Raw genomic sequence first — 18,256 nt, forward strand, 5'->3', positions numbered from 1 at the left:
GTTTTTAGATTTGCTTTAATTGAACTGTCTTTGTCAGATTTTTGTACTTGGAAGTTTGTCTCTTAAGTACTCTGAAATAACTTTTACAAGTACTGCAGTTGTCTATTCCTTAAGCTGTTCCTTGGTAGAAGTCGGTGAATTGGATCTTTTTTTTTCTTTTGGGAATAAGTAGTGCAAGTAGGTCTTTGGCTACTTTGTTTTCGTTGTTGTTTTTCTCATAATAGTTTTTTGGATTTTCTTCTTCTAGAATACTTTTCCTAAGAGTACATCTATTTCATTATATTCAGATTTATTCACATTTTGTTGTTCAGTCACTCAGTTTTATCTTGACTCTTTGCAACCCCATGGACTGTAGCATGCCCTGTCCATCACCAACTCCCAGAGCTTGCTCAAACTCATGTCCATTGAGTCAGTGATGCCATCCAACCATCTCATTCTCTGTTGTCCCCTTCTTCTGCCTTCAGTCTTTCCCAGCATCAGGGTCTTTTCCAAGGAGTTAGTTCTTTGTATCAGGTGGTCAAAGTATAAGAGTTTCAGCTTCAGCATCAGTCCTTCCAGTGAATATTCAGGACTGATTCCTTTAGGACTGACTGGTTGGATCTCCTTGCAGTCCAAGGGACTCTCAAGAGTCTTCTCCAACACCTCAGTTCAAAAGCATCAGTTCTTAGGTGATCAGCTTTCTTTATACTCCAACTCTCACATCCATACATGACGACTGGAAAAACCATAGCTTTGACTAGACGGATCTTTGTCAGCAAAGTAATTAATGTCTCTGCTCTTTAACATGTTGCCTAGGTTGGTCATAGCTTTTCTTCCAAGGAGCAGGCGTCTTTTAATTTCATGGCCGCAGTCACCATCTGCAGTGCTTTTGGAGCCCCCATAATTAAAGTCTCTCACTGTTTCCATTGTTTCTCCATGTAATTGCCATGAAGTGATGGGATTGGATGCCATGATCTTTGTTTTCTGAATGTTGAGTTTTAAGCCAGCTTTTTCACTCTTTCACTTTCATGAAGAGATTCTTTAGTTCTTTGCTTTTTGCCATAAGGCTGGTGTCATCTGCGTATCTGAGGTTATTGATATTTCTCCCAGTAATCTTGATTCCAGCTTGTGCTTCATCCAGCCCGGCATTTGGCATGATATACTCTGCATAGAAGTTAAATAAGCAGGGTGACAGTATACAGCCTTGACATATTCCTTTCCCAATTTGGAACCAGTCTGTTGTTCCATGTCTGGTTCTAACCGTTGCTTCTTGACTTGCATACAGATTTCTCAGGAAGCAAGTCAGGTGGTCTGGTATTCCCATTTCTTTAAGAATTTTCCACAGTTTGGTGTGATCTACACAGTCAAAGGCTTTGGCGTAATCAATAAAACAGAAGTAGATTATTTTTTGGAAGTCTCCTGCTTCTTCAATGATCCAACGGATGTTGGCAATTTGATCTCTGGTTCCTCTGCCTTTTCTAAATCCAGCTTGAACATCTGGAAGTTAACATGGTTCATGTACTGTTGAAGCCTGCCTTGGAGAATTTCGAGCATTACTTTGCTAGCGTATGAGATGAGTGCAACTGTGGTGGTAGTTTGAACATTCTTTGGCATTGCCTTTCTTTGGGATTGGAATGAAACTGACCTTTTCCAGTCCTGTGGCCACTGCTGAGTTTTCCAAATTCGTTGGCATATTGAGTGTAGCACTTTAACAGCATACTGTTTCTGTCCTTTATTGTTCCCATCTTTGCATGAAATGTTCCCCTGATGTATCTGATTTTCTTGAAGAGATCTCTAGTCTTTCCCATTCTATTGTTTTCCTCTATTTCTTTGCATTGATCATCTCATCTTTCTCTGCTATTCTTTGGAACTCTACATTCAAGTGGGTATGTCTTTCCTTTTATCCTTTGCCTTTGGCTTCCCTTCTTTTCTCAGCTATTTGTAAGGCCTCCTCAGATGACCATTTTGTATTTTTGCATTTTTTTAATTGGAGATGGTCTTGATCCCTGCCTCCTGTACAGTGTCACAAACCTCCATCCATAGTTCTTCAGGCACTCTGTCTATCAGATCTAATCCCTTGAATCTGTCACTTCCACTGTATAATTGTAAGGGATTTGATTTAGGCCATATCTGAATGATCTAGTGGTTTTCCCTACTTCAGTTTAAGTCTGAATTTGGCAATAAGCAGTTCATGATCTGAGCCACAGTTCCCAGTCTTTTTTTTTTTTTTTTTGCTGACTGTATAGAGCTTCTCCATCTTTGGCTGCAAAGAATATAATCAGTCTGATTTTGGTATTGACCATCTGGTGATGTCCATGTGTAGAGTCTTGTCTTGTGTTGTTGGAGGAAGGTGTTTGCTATGACCAGTGCATTCTCTTGGCAAAACTCTGTTAGCCTTTGCCCTGCTTCATTCTGTACTCCAAGGCCAAATTTACCTGTTACTCCAGGTATCTCTTGACTTCCCACTTTTGCATTCCGTCCCCTATGATGAAAAGAACATCTTTTTTGGGTGTTAGTTCTAGAAGGTCTTGTAGGTCCTCATAGAACCGTTCAGCTTCTTCAGTGTTACTGGTTGGGGCATAGACTCGGATTACTGTGATACTGAATTGTTTGCCTTGGAAATGAACAGAGATCATTCTGTCATTCTTGAGATTGTACCCTGCATTTTGGACTCTTTTGTTGACTTTGATGGCTACTCCATTTCTTCTAAGAAATTCTTATCCAGAGTAATAGATATAATGGTCATCTGAATTAAATTTGCCCATTCCAGTCCATTTTAGTTCAGTGATTCCTAAAATGTCAATGTTCACTCTTGCCATCTCCTGTTTGACCACTTCTAATTTACCTTGATTCATGGACCTAACATTCCTGGTTCCTATGCAGTATTGTTCTTTACAGCTTTGGACTTTACTTCCATCACCAGTCACACCCACAACTGGGCACTGTTCTTGCTTTGGCTCCATCTCGTATTCTTTCTGGAGTTATTTCTCCACTCTTCTCCAGTAGCATATTGAGTACCTACTGACCTGGGGAGTTACTCTTTCAGTGTTGTATCTTTTTGCCTTTTCATACTGTTCATCGGGTTCTCAAGGCAAGAATACTGAAGTGGTTTGCCATTCCCTTCTCCAGTGGACCATGTTTTGTCAGAACTCTCCACCCTGACCCTTCCGTCTTGGGTGGCCCTACAGAGCATGGCTCATAGTTTCATTGAGTTAGACAAGGCTGTGGTCCATGTGATCAGTGTGGTTAGTTTTCTGTGACTGTGGTTTTCATTCTGTCTGCCCTCTGATGGATAAGGATCAGAGGCTTATGGAAGCTTCCTTTTGGGAGAGACTGACTTTTCATACTCAGTTATGTTAAAATTCATGGGTCTGTGTTGCATTTTGCATGAATCTTTACCTGTGCATAATTTTGTAGCATCTTGTAGGTCATTTGGAATATACCAGTTTATGAAGTTTGCTGAGTTTTCAAATGTTGGCACATTTTATTTTATGATACCAAAGAATCACAAATCAATATTATCATTGTCAGAGTCACTAAGTTTTGAAATATTGTCAACCTTACCGTGGCACAAGTGCTGAGTTTTCCAAAATTCTGCTTTCTGTTTGACAGCTTTAATTTGTTATTGTCAACATATACTATCATTTATTTTCCTTGAAATGACAGGCTCACTTCATCCATTTTTGAGTTAATGTCTACCTGCCAAATAGTCAAGTTTAAATAATCACAGTGTATCACAGCCAGTTGTTTTTTTAGGGGAAAAAAAATTGGTTCCATGAAAAAAACGTGACTAATTTCTGCCTGCAACTCAGTCACACAGACCTCAAGGGAACTATCATTCACTCAGTATTCAAATATCCATTATTTATCCTGAGGTATACATTCCACAGTTTTTCTGATTTTGAAAATTAAAGTCAAAAAGCTTATTTAAAGTAGAAGTATATTTGAAGTGGAAATATATTTTAGCATTTTTCAGAGAGGCTAGTAAAGTAATGCTCAAAATTCTCCAAGCCAGGCTTCAGCAATACGTGAACCATGAATTTCCAGATGTTCAAGCTGGTTTTAGAAAAGGCAGAGGAACCAGAGACCAAATTGCCAACATCCGCTGGATCATCGAAAAAGCAAGAGAGTTCCAGATAAACATCTAGTTCTGCTTTATTGACTATGCCAAAGCTTTTGACTATGTGGATCACAATAAACTGTGGAAAATTCTGAAAGAGATGGGAATACCAGACCACCTGATGTGCCTCTTGAGAAATTTGTATGCAGGTCAGGAAGCAACAGTTAGAACCGGACATGGAACAACAGACTGGTTCCAAATAGGAAAAGGAGTACATCAAGGCTGTATATTGTCACCCTGCTTGTTTAACTTCTATGCAGAGTACATCATGAGAAACGCTGGGCTGGAAGAAGCACAAGCTGGAATCAAGATTGCCGGGAGAAATATCAGTAACCTCAGATATGCAGATGACACCACCCTTATGGCAGAAAGTGAAGAGGAACTATAAAAAGCCTCTTGATGAAGGTGAAAGAGGAGAGTGAAAAAGTTGGCTTAAAACTCAGCATTCAGAAAACGAAGATCATGGCATCTGGTCCCATCACTTTACGGGAAATAGATGGGAAAACAGTGGAAACACTGTCAGACTTTATTTTTTGGGGCTCCAAGATCACTGCAGATGATGACTGCAGCCATGAAATTAAAAGATGCTTACTCCTTGGAAGAAAAGTTATGACCAACCTAGACAGCATATTGAAAAGCAGAGACATTACTTTGCCAACAAAGGTCCGTCTAGTCAAGGCTATGGTTTTTTCAGTGGTCATGTATGGATGCCAGAGTTGGACTGTGAAGAAAGCTGAGCGCCAAAGAATTGATGCTTTTGACCTGTGGTGTTGGAGAAGGCTCTTGAGAGTCCCTTGGACTGCAAGGAGATCCAACCAATCCATTCTAAAGGAGATCGGTCCTGGGTGTTCTTTGGAAGGAATGATGCTGAGGCTGAAACTCCAGTACTTTGGCCACCTCATGCAAAGAGTTGACTCATTGGAAAAGACTCTGATGCTGGGATGGATTGGGGGCAGGAGGAGAAGGGGACGACAGAAGATGAGATGGCTGGATGGCATCCCTGACTTGATGGACGTGAGTCTGAGTGAACTCCGGAAGTTGGTGATGGACAGGGAGGCCTGGTGTGCTGCGATTCATGGGGTCACAAAGAGTTGGACACGACTGAGCGACTGAACTGAACTGAGTAGATACTATCTAAATAAATATAAGATTGAGTATAAAATAAATTTAGAAATGAAAATCCTTCCAAAATATGTTGCTCGTTGAAAGAAAAACGTGCTCAGAGTGAAGCACAAAGCAAAATCCAGCTCAGTCTTAAAAGAGACCTCTAAAAATGATTTAGAAAAATTAAACACAAAGGCATATCAAAAGAATATGAGAATATCCATTTCTATAGAGAAAGTAGATAGTTTCAACTAAGGGGAATCACTAACATCTTTAAAATGATAAAGCCCTATGGATCAACTCACAGTGAAAACCTAATCATTAGAAATAGTCCAAGTAGGTAGCATAATGACTATTAGCAAAACAGGAAATAAAAGGAAAAATAGAGACCCCCGTAGGAGTAAACTTTATTTTACTTTTCAAGGCAAGTAGATGTAAAAAGTTGTAAAATAATAAAGTAGGTCTAATTGATAGATACTAAATTCTACATTCTGCAAATGGAGAATAAACCTTCTTAGGAATGTCTGTAAAGTTTTCACAAAACATGCTGTATGTTTGGCTGTAAGGCAAGCCTTAAATTCCTATGGAAGATATATTTTATGTTCATTTTAGCCTGCCAGCAAGTAAATCGCCTAAAAGGTAAACACTTTTACCTCTAGAGTAGGGATTGAAAGAGAAGAAACGAGGCCTTTCCTTTATACATTTCTGTGCTCAGCATTTTGATAGAGTATGTGTGTTGATTCTGTAATTTAGAAAAGTTTTTGAATGCCTCACTTTAGCAACCTTAGTGATGATCATTAAGCATGGAATTTAGAATGTACCTGCTGTCTAGTCCTTACCTAGTGCATCCTCATTAGGGGAAGGACAATAGCTAAGACATATAAAACAGTCTACAGTGAATTAGGTAAGATAATCCTGTTTGTCTGCTTTTTGATTGTGAATAAGAATTCTTGCCAAATGTTGCTATCCATTCATATGATTTGGAATTGGTGTCCTTGGTCACAGATGTGTTTGCCAGATTACTCCCATGTGAACATGATTAGATGGGTAGTTATTCTGATAATCTGTATCTCTAATTTACTTCATTTGCTTTGGGGATATAAAATGATTGTAGTTTCCATTTGAATTATATCCCCAATAAAAACAGTAAGAATGTCAGTAATGAGTATAAATCGTGGACCACATTGATATTGGTGAAGTCGATTTTAATTTTTTAAGTTTGGTTGGAAAAACAGGGTATGGGGTTCTCACTGGCCATCTTTTCATTACAGAAAGAACTGGTTGTCTTCTTGGGCCGTTTTGCAGGGTTCATCTTTACTCTTCACTAAAACCCAAGGAAGTAGCACAAGTTGGGTAAGTATTTCTCTTCTTTGGAGGCTTTACACATTTAAATTATGTGGACAGTATTGCACTTGAATTTCATAAGGTAGTCCAGAGTCCTTCTAACTACCCCTCATGTGCAAATAAATGAGGCTTTCTTAGTTAAAGATGCATTTTGACTCAGAAAGAAAAGGGCCATTTAGAAAAGTTGACTCCTATTGTTAAAATTTTGCTCTTTCAGGTATTTAGTTAGAGAATAAGCTGTCATGTAGCAAGCCCCACCTTGATTTGTAACCTGACCCTTGGATACTAGTCAGGTTTCTGTGTCTATATATGATACCAGCCTGCTTTCAGAAGAAAATAAAATGTCACTATTACTTGTGGGACTTTGAAGCTGTTTGTATATTTGAGTGTTTACTACTGTTAATTCTCTGTTATTTATAATACAAATACCAAAAATTATAATTTGTGACATATCATAATAGGTTAACATTTTTTGAATCCTGAAAATGTATGAGATACTGTTCTAAGTATAGAAGATGGTGTGTGTGTATGTGTTGTGTGTGTGTGTATGTGTGTATATATATATATATCTGTGTTACTCTCTTAACTCTGGGGGAATACTGTTTGTCATCCCCTCTCCTGCTGTTGGAGATGAGAAAATGAGATGTGAAACAGTTAAGTGACTCGCTCAAAGTCTTAGAGCTACGTAAGTGACAGATCTGGGTACCATTTTGGCTCCAGAGTCCATGCTCTGGGTATTTCCAAAAAGATTTAAAAATGAAATTAAGCTAATGTCTTTTGTCTGCTTTATATCCTACCTTAATGAATATTTCTTAAAATTACTGAGTTGCTTTAAAATGACTAGGACCTGTTGGCCTTATCTTTGATAAAAGAGAAATCCATTTCTAAAATCAAAGCAAATCTTAGTCACATACCTTTACAGTTATGTAACATTGTTCAGAGCGTGCTAGTCCTCAAATACCATGATGTAGTAACCTCCAAAACTGTTGGGTTGAGTGCAGATAGGAACTTTCTGGAATATTTCTTCTGTTTTGCTTCTCTGATGCTTTGATTTGCTCTCTGGTCTGACAGTACAGTGAAACTGACCTGTAATACGCTTATCCACATTAGAAGATTGAAATTTTTATTTGACTTGTCTTAAAGTAAATTGATAATTATTTTTCCTTTGTCACCTGAGGGGAAGCGTATGGTACTTTTTTGTTATATTAATGCATTTCTAGAAGACGATGCATTTATTTATTCTTCCTACTTGTGGCTCAACTTTTATTTGAAATTGAGTGAAGGAAGTGAATGAAAGCAATGGAGAAGCAATTAGAGATTAAAGTAATAAAAAAGTTCCTGAAGAAAGTTGGATAATGATCATTTATTTGATAATTACGAATCCCTAAAGATTGCCAAGTTGTAGTATATACAGATAAAACAAGTACATAGATCACTGTGGTAAGTGAGGCATCATTGAGGTAGGCAAATATGTCCGTGCTGCTAATTTGCTTCAGTCGTATCCAATTCTTTGCAACCCTATGGACTATAGCCCACCAAACTCCTCTGTCCATGGGATTTTCTAGGTGAGAATACTGGAGTGGGTAGCCGTTTCCTTTTCCAAGGGATCTTCCCCACACAGGGATCAAACCCATGTCTCATGTCTCCTGCATTGGCAGGCAGGTTCTTTACCACTGGCACCACTGTGACTTAAAGAAAATGAATTTTTTTTTCTAATTAGGGGATGTTAAGTGAATACCCCAGCACAGAACCATTAGTATAGACTGATGGTTGCATTTTAAGATCTCTTGAAGACTTTACATAAATCAGAACTCATAATTAAAACTAATGCCAGCAGAGGGCGTAGGGCATTTCTGTTCATCATCTCAAGTTGGGTTACTGCATTACCATGTGATAATAGCAGAAACATAGTTTAAAATTCACTGAGCTCACCAATTTTGAAGTTGTGAAATTCTTAATAGCGTTTTAACTTTAGAGATTCACTATTTGAGTTTTTGCCTTTAAATGAAATTTTATTTATATATTGTCAGTAATACATTATGATAATCATTTCAGATTGATATAATTTGATAAAACAGTCACACTGTGTTTTATAGTCTTAAAAACTAAACAGATGTGGGATATGATAAAATGCTTGATTATGCAGTCAATTCTTAATTTTTATTGTATGGCTAACTAAAAAATCTCAAACCACCTTGCTTTTTCTTCCCATATGTAACACATAATAAGGGAATTGAAACTAATTTAAGTGGCCTAAGTAAAAGCAAATAAGATTATTCAAATTAAAAAATGTGTAAGTATATGTAATATATTTTGGTGTATGTAGCACTCATAAATATTAAAAATTGATGAAATATGCAAGATGCTTTTTAATTAACTCTGTAATTAGGATTGTTCACAAAGGATTTGAAAGACTCCTAGCTTTGTTTCTCTACTCACTCACCAGCTAGATCTATCACAAGTAAAATGTGTCCTGTTTATATAGTGAAATCACGTCTTACCTGAGGCTGGCATGTCAGCCAAAAAGACAAGAATCACCTCCAGTGAAAATTTCCTTTGAGTGTAACTTAGGAAGATGCTGTCAGGAGTCAGTCTCTGGCAGAGTCAGTTTTTCCCTTTGCTGTTGGAAGACATTACGTTTCCTTCAGTTGGGCTCCGATGGTTTGTTCCAGGACCGTGTTGGAGACGTATGATTCTTTACAGATTAGTTTCACACTAAGTGGAAAAACCTCTACTGATATCCCCTGGAAGAAATAGCCAATTCAGATCTTACACTCACTCCTGGGCATATATTCATTGATGGGATGCTGAGCCAAACCATCCATACTATTTGAACCTCTGTTTTTAGAAAACCATTCACGCTTTATATTTATTTTTGATTTCATGGGTAGTTAAGATGGAGCAAATGAAATGTGCACATGCTGCCTGTAAGATAATATGACACCAGTGCCGCATCATCCAGAATCCAGCCAGCCTCTCCTTCTCCTTTGGGATGGGTAGACGTCACTTGTTTCCTGGAAAGTATTAGTTGTCCCCTGGGTTGTTAGATCAGTAACTTAAATTACACTTGCCTTTTTCTTACTCCTTTCACCTTATTTGTTCAGCGGGTCATGGCAACACGCCCACCTCCAGCTCGTCTCCAGACCTCGCCAGGTGTCCTCTGGGTGACAGCCTTGCCTCTGGTGGAGAGCCACAGTCCCCGAGTAAGGGGAAGGCGAGCTGGACGGCAGGGCCTCTCCTCAGAGAGATCTTAGACAGGAACCAGAGTACGTGGCCCCGCCAGCCACAGGGAGGAGGCTCAAGGCTTTGTGAGGAGGGGCTGTATGACTCCTCTTTATTACCCCCCAAGTCTTCCCTTGTGAATATAAGGGAGGACAGGTCTGTTCACAGTAAGTTGTAAAAAGCATTCATCTTAAAGATAAGCGTGAATTGATAGAATAACAAAGTCAGAAAATACTCTGAGGTAAATTCTAGGGCTTTTGCAAAATATTTTGGAGATGTAGCTTTGCCTGTGTTGTGTCTGCTTGCAGTTGTATTTTTGTCCTGCCTGGTTCCATTATGGTTTTCTCTTGTATGTCATTTTGCCATTGTGCACTGTAATGACATCGTCATTTTCTTCCCTTTTCCCATCAAGTCATTCTGCCAGCAGGGCTCAGTCTCTGAGCTCCTGCTCTCGCTGCTTTCTTCCTGGAAAATCTCTGTCCGCCGCCGGCCTGCTGTCGCATATGTAAAATCTGATCCTGTTTCCGCTGTCACTGTATGTGTTCTTGTTGCATGTCCCTTGCCACAGTAGTTCTGTTTTCTTTTCCATGAATGCATTGGGGCGATGATTACAGTGGAGAAAAGCAGTACTGGATTTTGAGAAATAATGGATAGCAAACATGAAATTTTGCCGACCACAGTAGAGTATTTTTATAGCATTCCTTGTCATGTCATTGTATTTGGTTACTGTAACTTATTCGGTTGGTTATTTATATCTTAGCTTATAACTATCTACCAACCATGTCATGATGACAAGTTAAACTGTATTTATTGTTTTGTTAAATGTATCCATTTAAGTTTTATAACTTTTGAAATACATCAGATTTGCTCAGAAAGTTATCTGTGCCCATCATAGCTTTGTGATTTAATTACAGTGATTTTTAAATTACAATGTGAATTAATTTTAATGTTTTTTGAATGACAAAAGGTATAAAGAAGGCAGAGGCTCTGTAGAATTGTTAAAATTTGTTTTGTGATTTTTAAATTGTTCACTAGTTCCATGAAATAGTCTGAATTTTGTTTTGATTCCACTAATAAATCCCATATAATACCTTGAGTTTTGTTTAGTTATGTCAGCTATAGTATTTAAAACCAGCTGAAAAGATGTAGTAAAAGGGAACAGATGAAGTTGAAGCATTTATGAAAAGTGAAATTACAAATGTTGTCATTGACGTTGTGAATAGTGAATAAGTTTTCACAAGGTTGGTGGGTAAGATTCATTTTCGATGACACATAGAATTTGAAAATATTTTAGCAAGTGAGATTTTCTATAAAAAATCTTTATGAACTTGAAGATTACAATTCATCAGCCTGTAAGGATTTTTTAAACCCCCAAATCCTACAGTAACATAGGAATGCTATTTTCTATTCTCAGTTAATAGATGAAACAGAAATTTAAGTTAATGATGGCAATATATAGAGTAGGTCTATATTTAACATACATTTTTCTGCTGCTTACTAACCTTTTCCTTATTTGGTTAACAAAATATAATAGCCAACTAAGTGCTGCTTCTTCTCAAACCACCCATGTTCACTGTCTTCCTGATCAGTTCACCATTCCTCTTTCAATTGCTGAGGCTTTAGAGCATCTGACTCCAGCTTTTATTTCCAGTAAAGGCTGAATAAAAGAACATGGGGCTCAGGATTTTGTTTTTACAAGTTATTGTTAGTTGTTGACAACATAAAGAGTCAATAAGGAAATAACCTTTGAAAGTACAGAATCCGGTTTAGAGAATGTTTATTTGGTGGAAAAGAACTTGGTTATCTGCCAGATGTTATTTGTATGTATATAAGAATATGACCTTTTGAACACGTCATTTTACATAATTATGGATAGTTTAGAATAAATTCAATAAAACAGAATTGCTCAGTCACAGTATACACGTGTTTATAAATTTGAAAATATAGTATTAGCAATTTTTCCTCTCCAGGAATTCTGGTTTATAGCCCACTTGCAAATGAGGGCCTATTACTCTCTAGCCTCACCAATGTCATTTTCCATCAAACTTTTTGTTGTTGTTTTTATACTAATGGGTGAAAAAAGATTTTAGCGTGGCTTTACTTTGTATTTTTCTTATAATGATGGAGGTTGAGCCATTTTGTTTCCTTTTCAATGAACTGTATGTAATCATGTCTTACAAACATTTTTCAATTTCAAGTAGGAATTGTTATTTTATGATATAAAGAGAGAAGAATTTGAGGTAACCCCCTGTTTTGTTTATTGTTAATAATACAAAATTGGTCTTAATCCTTCTTGGATACATGTATGTACATAAATATAACAAAGGTTTTTCCTTTTTTCCAAAACCAAGTTTGGGAGTAATCAGTCCAAACCGGAGTTCACAGTGGACCTTAAGGGAGCGACCATCGAGATGGCTTCAAAGGATAAATCCAGCAAAAAGAATGTATTTGAGGTAATAAATTATTGTCAAAGTATAATCCTCATTCTTAACCATAGTAATTTTATGTTCTGAATTATTGGGGAAATTGTCTTTCAGTGTGACAAGTTAAGGCAGAGTTAGTCATTAAGTCAGTTTGTATTTGACTTAACTTTTAAGTCAAAAAAGCTGGTGTAAAGATCTAACTTCATTTGCGTAAGTGATTAGATCTCAGACTTTATATTATAAGCCTTTGTTCCAAGTCTTGAATTTCCCCAGCATCAATAAAAGGTGTGGTTCCCTTTATCCACAAGATTGAATATTAAAAAGTAAGTTAAAGCCTTCCCAGTGTCATAAAAAGCTCCCCACAGTAACACATACTGCCTAAGAGACCACCCCAAACTCAGTAGCCCAAGAAAAGACTCACGTCGTTTGCTCAGTTTGGCCTGCCCAGAGCGGAGTGGTGGTTCTGATGCTTAGAGCTGAATGGTGGTTCTGACCTCACCCAGGTCCAGTCACCAGGCTTCAGTCGTCCAGCAGCTTGAATGGGGCTGAACAGTCTAGTTGCCCTCTCCAGGCTCAGTGCTTGCTGCTGGCTGGGCTCCTTCTCACTGGCTCTCTCTTTGTTCAGTGGAGTGACTCCAGGCTTCTTTGCATTCAGGTTTCCCAAAGGGCCAGAGTGGGAGCCCCAGGGCTTCTTGAGATCTGGATGAAGAGTCAAACACCAGTGTGTTCTGCGTCTTAAAGCAAGCCAGGTGGCCGGCCAAAAATTCAGGGTCCCCCTGCTGGTGGAGGAGCCGCGGTCACACTGCGTGTGTGGAGAACAGAGGGGTGTTCAGACCAGCTTTGCAAATAGCCTTCCTTTAGAGCCTCCTGTCTCAGGCCTTTCCTCCTGTTGTCCAGGGGTATTGGAAGAGTTGACGTTTCCCAAGTGGAACCTAAGTGTTTCTGTCCTGTTGATTTTTACTCCTGATGAGTCTACCTTCAGTACCAAGGGCTGCTAGTCTCTGCTTGTCAAATGTTTCCTCTGTTACAAGACTCACAATAGAGATGTTGCAAGTTTATGCATTTAAAATAGCACTTGTTTCATGTAGCTGGAGTTAACATCTTCTGTAAATTATTTCCCCACTAGATTATCCAAAAAGAAGAAAAAATTTTCAAGCAGAGACTGCATTTTTTGCTTAATTTTTTTTAGCATGTATCAAAAACTTTTATTTCATTCATTTTTAAAATTAAATTATTTATTTTAATTGAAGGCTAATTACTTTACAATATTGTAGTGGTTTTTGCCATACAGTCACATGAATCAGCATGGGTGTACATGTGTCCCCCATCCTGAACCCCCCTCCCACCTCCCTCCCAATTCCATCCCTCAGGGTTGTCCCAGTGCGCCCTGAGTGCCCTGTCTTAGGCATCGAAGACTGGTGATCTGTTTCACATATGGTAGTATACATGTTTTAACGCTATTCTTATTTTTAAGTGAGAACCTCTAACAGAACAGAGTATCTTACGTGCAGTGAATATTCACTATTGATTGATTGCTTGGCCTGCTCTCTAAGAAGAAATTCAGGGAAGGAAATTACTGTTTCCTGAGGTAGCCTTGTTTCATTCCAGAATGAAGAGGGTCCCATGGCCAAATAAATTGGGGAAATACGGTGTATTTTATTCCTCTGTTAGAAAACCACAGTGCGCCCTGGAGGAACAAAACTCCAAGAAGTCTGGAAGGATAGAGTCTTGTTCAGATCTCCTCAATCCAGTATTTTCTAAATTAACATCACATAATGAATCGTTTGTTTATTTTTTGAGGGGTATCTTTTAAAACATTATTATAGGAGTTGTTTGAGGAATATATCTCAGAATGTTGTTTGATAAGCATTGCCATATGTTCCTCTGGGAAAAAAGGAAATCAAACATTCACCAGCCAGAAAATAGAAGGAATGCTCTCTGTGGCTAGTTCAAAATCCTTCTTCAGTTGATCCAAGGATGTCATATGTAAATTTGTTACCACATTCATATAGAATCATACATAGTATCCTTACTTTAGTTAGTTCATGGTTTGATAGCTCAGTAATGTTTCTGTCTAAAGGGGATGTGAAAATTATTGTCTGTGCCCTCTCTTTGTACTAGGTCACTATATTTTCATACTAAGTAGGAAATATTGAAAGTCCAACCCTTCTATATTCCCGTCTATATTTATCTTTTTTAACCAGAGAGAAAAAATTTCTCTAGTTCATGTAAAACTATCATAGGATTTATTTCTTTACAAATCATATTTCAATTCTCATTTAAAATGCATAGCCTAGATACTTGAATTTGCTTTTAATGATGACGTATATAAGATTTCAGCAAGTTTTGTGGTGTTTGTGTGATAGTTTGGTATCCTAAATTATTAGCTTTTTTTGAGAATGTATTGTGAGAAAAACGTCATGTTTTGTAAAATAATTCAGCTGGTATTATTTTATACTAAAATAAAGGATAATGGCATTACTGTGGAATCTGTAACCTTGCATCACCATTAATATAATATATGGCATCTCATCTTCTGCTGGTGGTTTAGTAGACTTTGAATTAAATCCATTTACTTGATTGAAAGCACTAACCACATATATATATATATATATATATATATATATTTTTTTTTTTTTTTTTTCCTTCTTTAAAGCTGAAAACCCGTCAAGGAACTGAATTGCTGATTCAGTCTGACAATGACACTGTTATCAACGATTGGTTTAAAGTTCTCAGTAGTACCATCAGTAATCAGGTATGTGTTTGACTTAGGGTTGTTTTTTTTTTTACCTTAGAGCTGTTTAATCTTTCTTCCTTTTTTTTTTTGGCTATTTATTGTATATCTAGTTTCCAATTTATGTGTGAAAAAATACTTTTAAAAAATGCATATTTGACAGTGATCAATTTAGCAATTCGTAGGGCCTGATGGGGCTTCCCCATTGGCTCAACGGTAAAGAATCTGTTTGCAGTGCAGGAGACATAAGAGATGCGGGTTTGATTGCTGGGTCAGGAAGCTCCCCTGGAGGAGGGCATGGCAAACCCGCTCCAGTGTTCTTGGCATGAAATCCTGTAAACAGAGAAGCCTGATGGGCTACAGTTCGTGGGGTCGCAAAGAGTTGGACATTACTGAGTGACTGAGCCATGAGCACATGAGAGGCTGATGAGTGATTTAACATTCACATTTATAGGATGTTTGCCACCAGTAGATTTCATGTAACTGTCACATGAGGCATTGGTTCAAAAAGAAATTAGCTCCAGAGGCAGGGCCAGCCACTATGCTCTATTGTCATCTTGTCATCAACTGGAAGTGCTGGAAATCATACCGTTTGGTGGAAACTGGTACTGAGCAAAATGGTGAGATGAATGAAGTCGTCTGGTCATTCGCACTTTCTCTTTCCTAGTAACTTTTCTACTTACAGTACCCTTGTGTTCCTGGTAAATTTCTTCTCATATGTATTATACCTAAAAGAACTTCATATTTATATTCTGAAGCTGAGTTAGTAAGAGCAGTATTGAACAACTTGAAGCTGCACTTTCTTAGACTGTATTCCTACCCCCTCAGCATATGGAGACATGGCTCCTGATTAAGGATCATATGTCAGTGACAGAAGTGAAAGGAAAGCGGATACTTAGGAGTATAATGATTTTAAACTAAATGGAGACAGAAGAAAGTTGGGGAATCACTGGCTTTAGTAGAGATTGAGGTGTCTCTCAGAGACTTTGTTAGTAATGCTTCATTATTCAGGTTTGTGATCATATGCAAGTGTTCTCTTTCTGTGGGTCTCAGTTTTTCTACTAAAAAAAAAAAATTGGACTGGATTGTCTCCAAGTATCCTTTTATGCTCCCAAATTCTGTGATTCACCCAGTTTAGAACACCCAGATATTAAATCTGAATTTTTTTTTTTAACTCTTTCACCTCCAACTTTTACTCTTCTAGTAAATTATTCACCAGTCTAGATGTGAATTATTCCTTTGCAGTCTGTAATACTGTATGAAATTTCTGAACCTTGTCCTTTTTCATTTATTTCTGAAACCATGGACAGGTCTTTAAAATTTTTATACTAAGAGTAAGCCCTGAACAGTTTTCGTTAATTTCACCTTACACCATCCCACACCAATCCATTCTTAGTGCCACTACAGTATAAACTTCCTAAGTCACTTTTATAATCCCCTCCTGCTCAGAAACCTGATGATTCGTATTAAAGTTCAACAGCCTGAGCGCAGTCTGTCTATCCAGATGTACCTTTTCCTCTACCCAGAATGGGCTTTCTGCTCTAGTCACAGTAATCCATTCACTATCCTTTGAAAGCAAGGATATTGCTGTTCATTTACCAAACGCGTGAGTGTCTTATGCACTGGGATGTAGCAGCATGCAGCCAGACGCGTAGAGCTTACAGTCAAAGGCAGAAGACTACTGAAGACAGACAGCCGAACAGTTAATATAACGAACGTATAAAGACTCCGATTATGTAGAGGCTAACACTAGTGGAGGGATCAAGGGAGGCCTTGTGGAGAAAGTGGTTTTTTTTTTTAATTAAGGCCTCCAGGTTCAGGAAATAAGCCAACTGAAAAGGGAAGACTATATTATTGATTATAAAAATTTTAAATGTATACTGTTTGCAGAGTAGCAAAAGATACTGAAAGCAAGAGATGGGCAAAACTTCTTCAGGGAAAAATACAAAACTTTATTGAGAGACATTGCCAAATCTTAATTAAATGAGAAGTATATTGTGTTCATGGATTAAAAGATTCAGTTATATAAAGATATAATATTCTTCCAAATGATTTATAAATTTTTAGGTTTGAGGTATTTGGATCTCCTTCAGAATCCCAGTGGGTTTTCTGATAGAACTTGACAAGCTCTTTCTAAAATTCATTTAGAAATGCAAAGGACTAAGGATAGACACCCTTGCAGAAGACTTGCAGTTTCATATGTCAGGCCCTGATAAAGCTACCTATCCATAATGGGAGAGGTACACAGACCCGTGGAACAGAATAAAGAAGCTGGAGACAGACCCACATACCTTTCAGTGTGCCGGGACAGGGTGCGTGCTGGTCAGCTGGAGGCCCAAGGAGAAGCCGGAGCTTTTCCTTACACTGTGCACAGAAATGGATTCTTGGTGGAATAAGGATCTCAGAATGAAAGGCAGAGCAGTGTTTTCAGTTTTGAGAATTCAGTCTGCTTTCTAACTTGTAGAAGTAAACTTAGTTAGGCTTAAATGAGTTCTAGGGTCTGGGAGTAAGGATGAACTGTTGACACAAAGTGCAGCTTTAAAAGACTGTTGCTGTGAAACGGTTACGGTGCCATTGCAGGTAAGCTTTGTCTGTCCTGTTACCAACAGTGTAGCCTCATCCTGATCTGTCACTGCAGGTACATCCTGACCTTCTAACAGTTATCACTGCCACTTGATCAAACGATTATTACTGTCACTTGAGGCAAGATAGTGTCACTATTAGTACAAACCCATTATTCTTGTGAATTATCAGTAATTTTTTTCTTTATTGAAATTCAGAATTAATGCCATCAATGGGGGAGAAAAAGTATTTTTTATAATATTTATAAAATATCTAAATCATGGATTCTGTATACTAAATCGTTCCTTAAAGTCATGTGGAAGAGTTGATCACTGATCATTCTGAGAATTGCATCTAAAGTAATCGTAAAAGTAATATGTGTTTGGAAAATCTCTACCTAACAGACAGTAGAACCCGATGAAGCAATTGAAGAGGAGATACCAGATTCACCAGGAATAGAAAAGCACGATAAAGAAAAGGACCAGAAGGAGCCGAAGAAATTGCGTTGTAAGTTTTTCTTTCCCAGTTTTGCTAGTGGTTTGAGTAAGCTCATTATTCTCTTAGCTCTTCAGAGTGTAAATGCTGAGTGGAGTCACCACTGTTACAAGAGTGTAAGGTTCAGTAGTAGCAGCCTCAGTGTTTCCGTGTTCTCTATCTTCGTTTACTCACTGTAATTTTTCACCCTAATCATATGCACCCCAATGGCAGCATATATTGCATTACCTTTTCAAGAGAAAAAAAAAATGTACACAACAGAATGCACTTATG

At 37.9% G+C, this 18,256-nt stretch overlaps 1 protein-coding gene across 15 annotated transcripts in view; it reads left to right on the forward strand.

Annotated features, from left to right (window-relative positions):
* Positions 1-18,256, forward strand: part of ARHGAP12 (Rho GTPase activating protein 12) — a 118,154-nt gene that overhangs the window by 90,868 nt on the left and 9,030 nt on the right. For 9 of the 15 annotated variants that reach the window (XM_059892723.1, XM_059892727.1, XM_010811140.4 and 6 more), the window contains 5 exons: positions 6,475-6,556; positions 10,182-10,304; positions 12,121-12,222; positions 14,849-14,947; positions 17,893-17,995. In XM_059892723.1, coding sequence (XP_059748706.1) covers positions 6,475-6,556; positions 10,182-10,304; positions 12,121-12,222; positions 14,849-14,947; positions 17,893-17,995 — 509 coding nt within the window. 15 annotated transcript variants of the gene reach the window in all.

This window comes from Bos taurus, chromosome 13 (assembly GCF_002263795.3).
Source record: "Bos taurus isolate L1 Dominette 01449 registration number 42190680 breed Hereford chromosome 13, ARS-UCD2.0, whole genome shotgun sequence".
Taxonomy (NCBI): Eukaryota; Metazoa; Chordata; class Mammalia; order Artiodactyla; family Bovidae; genus Bos; species Bos taurus.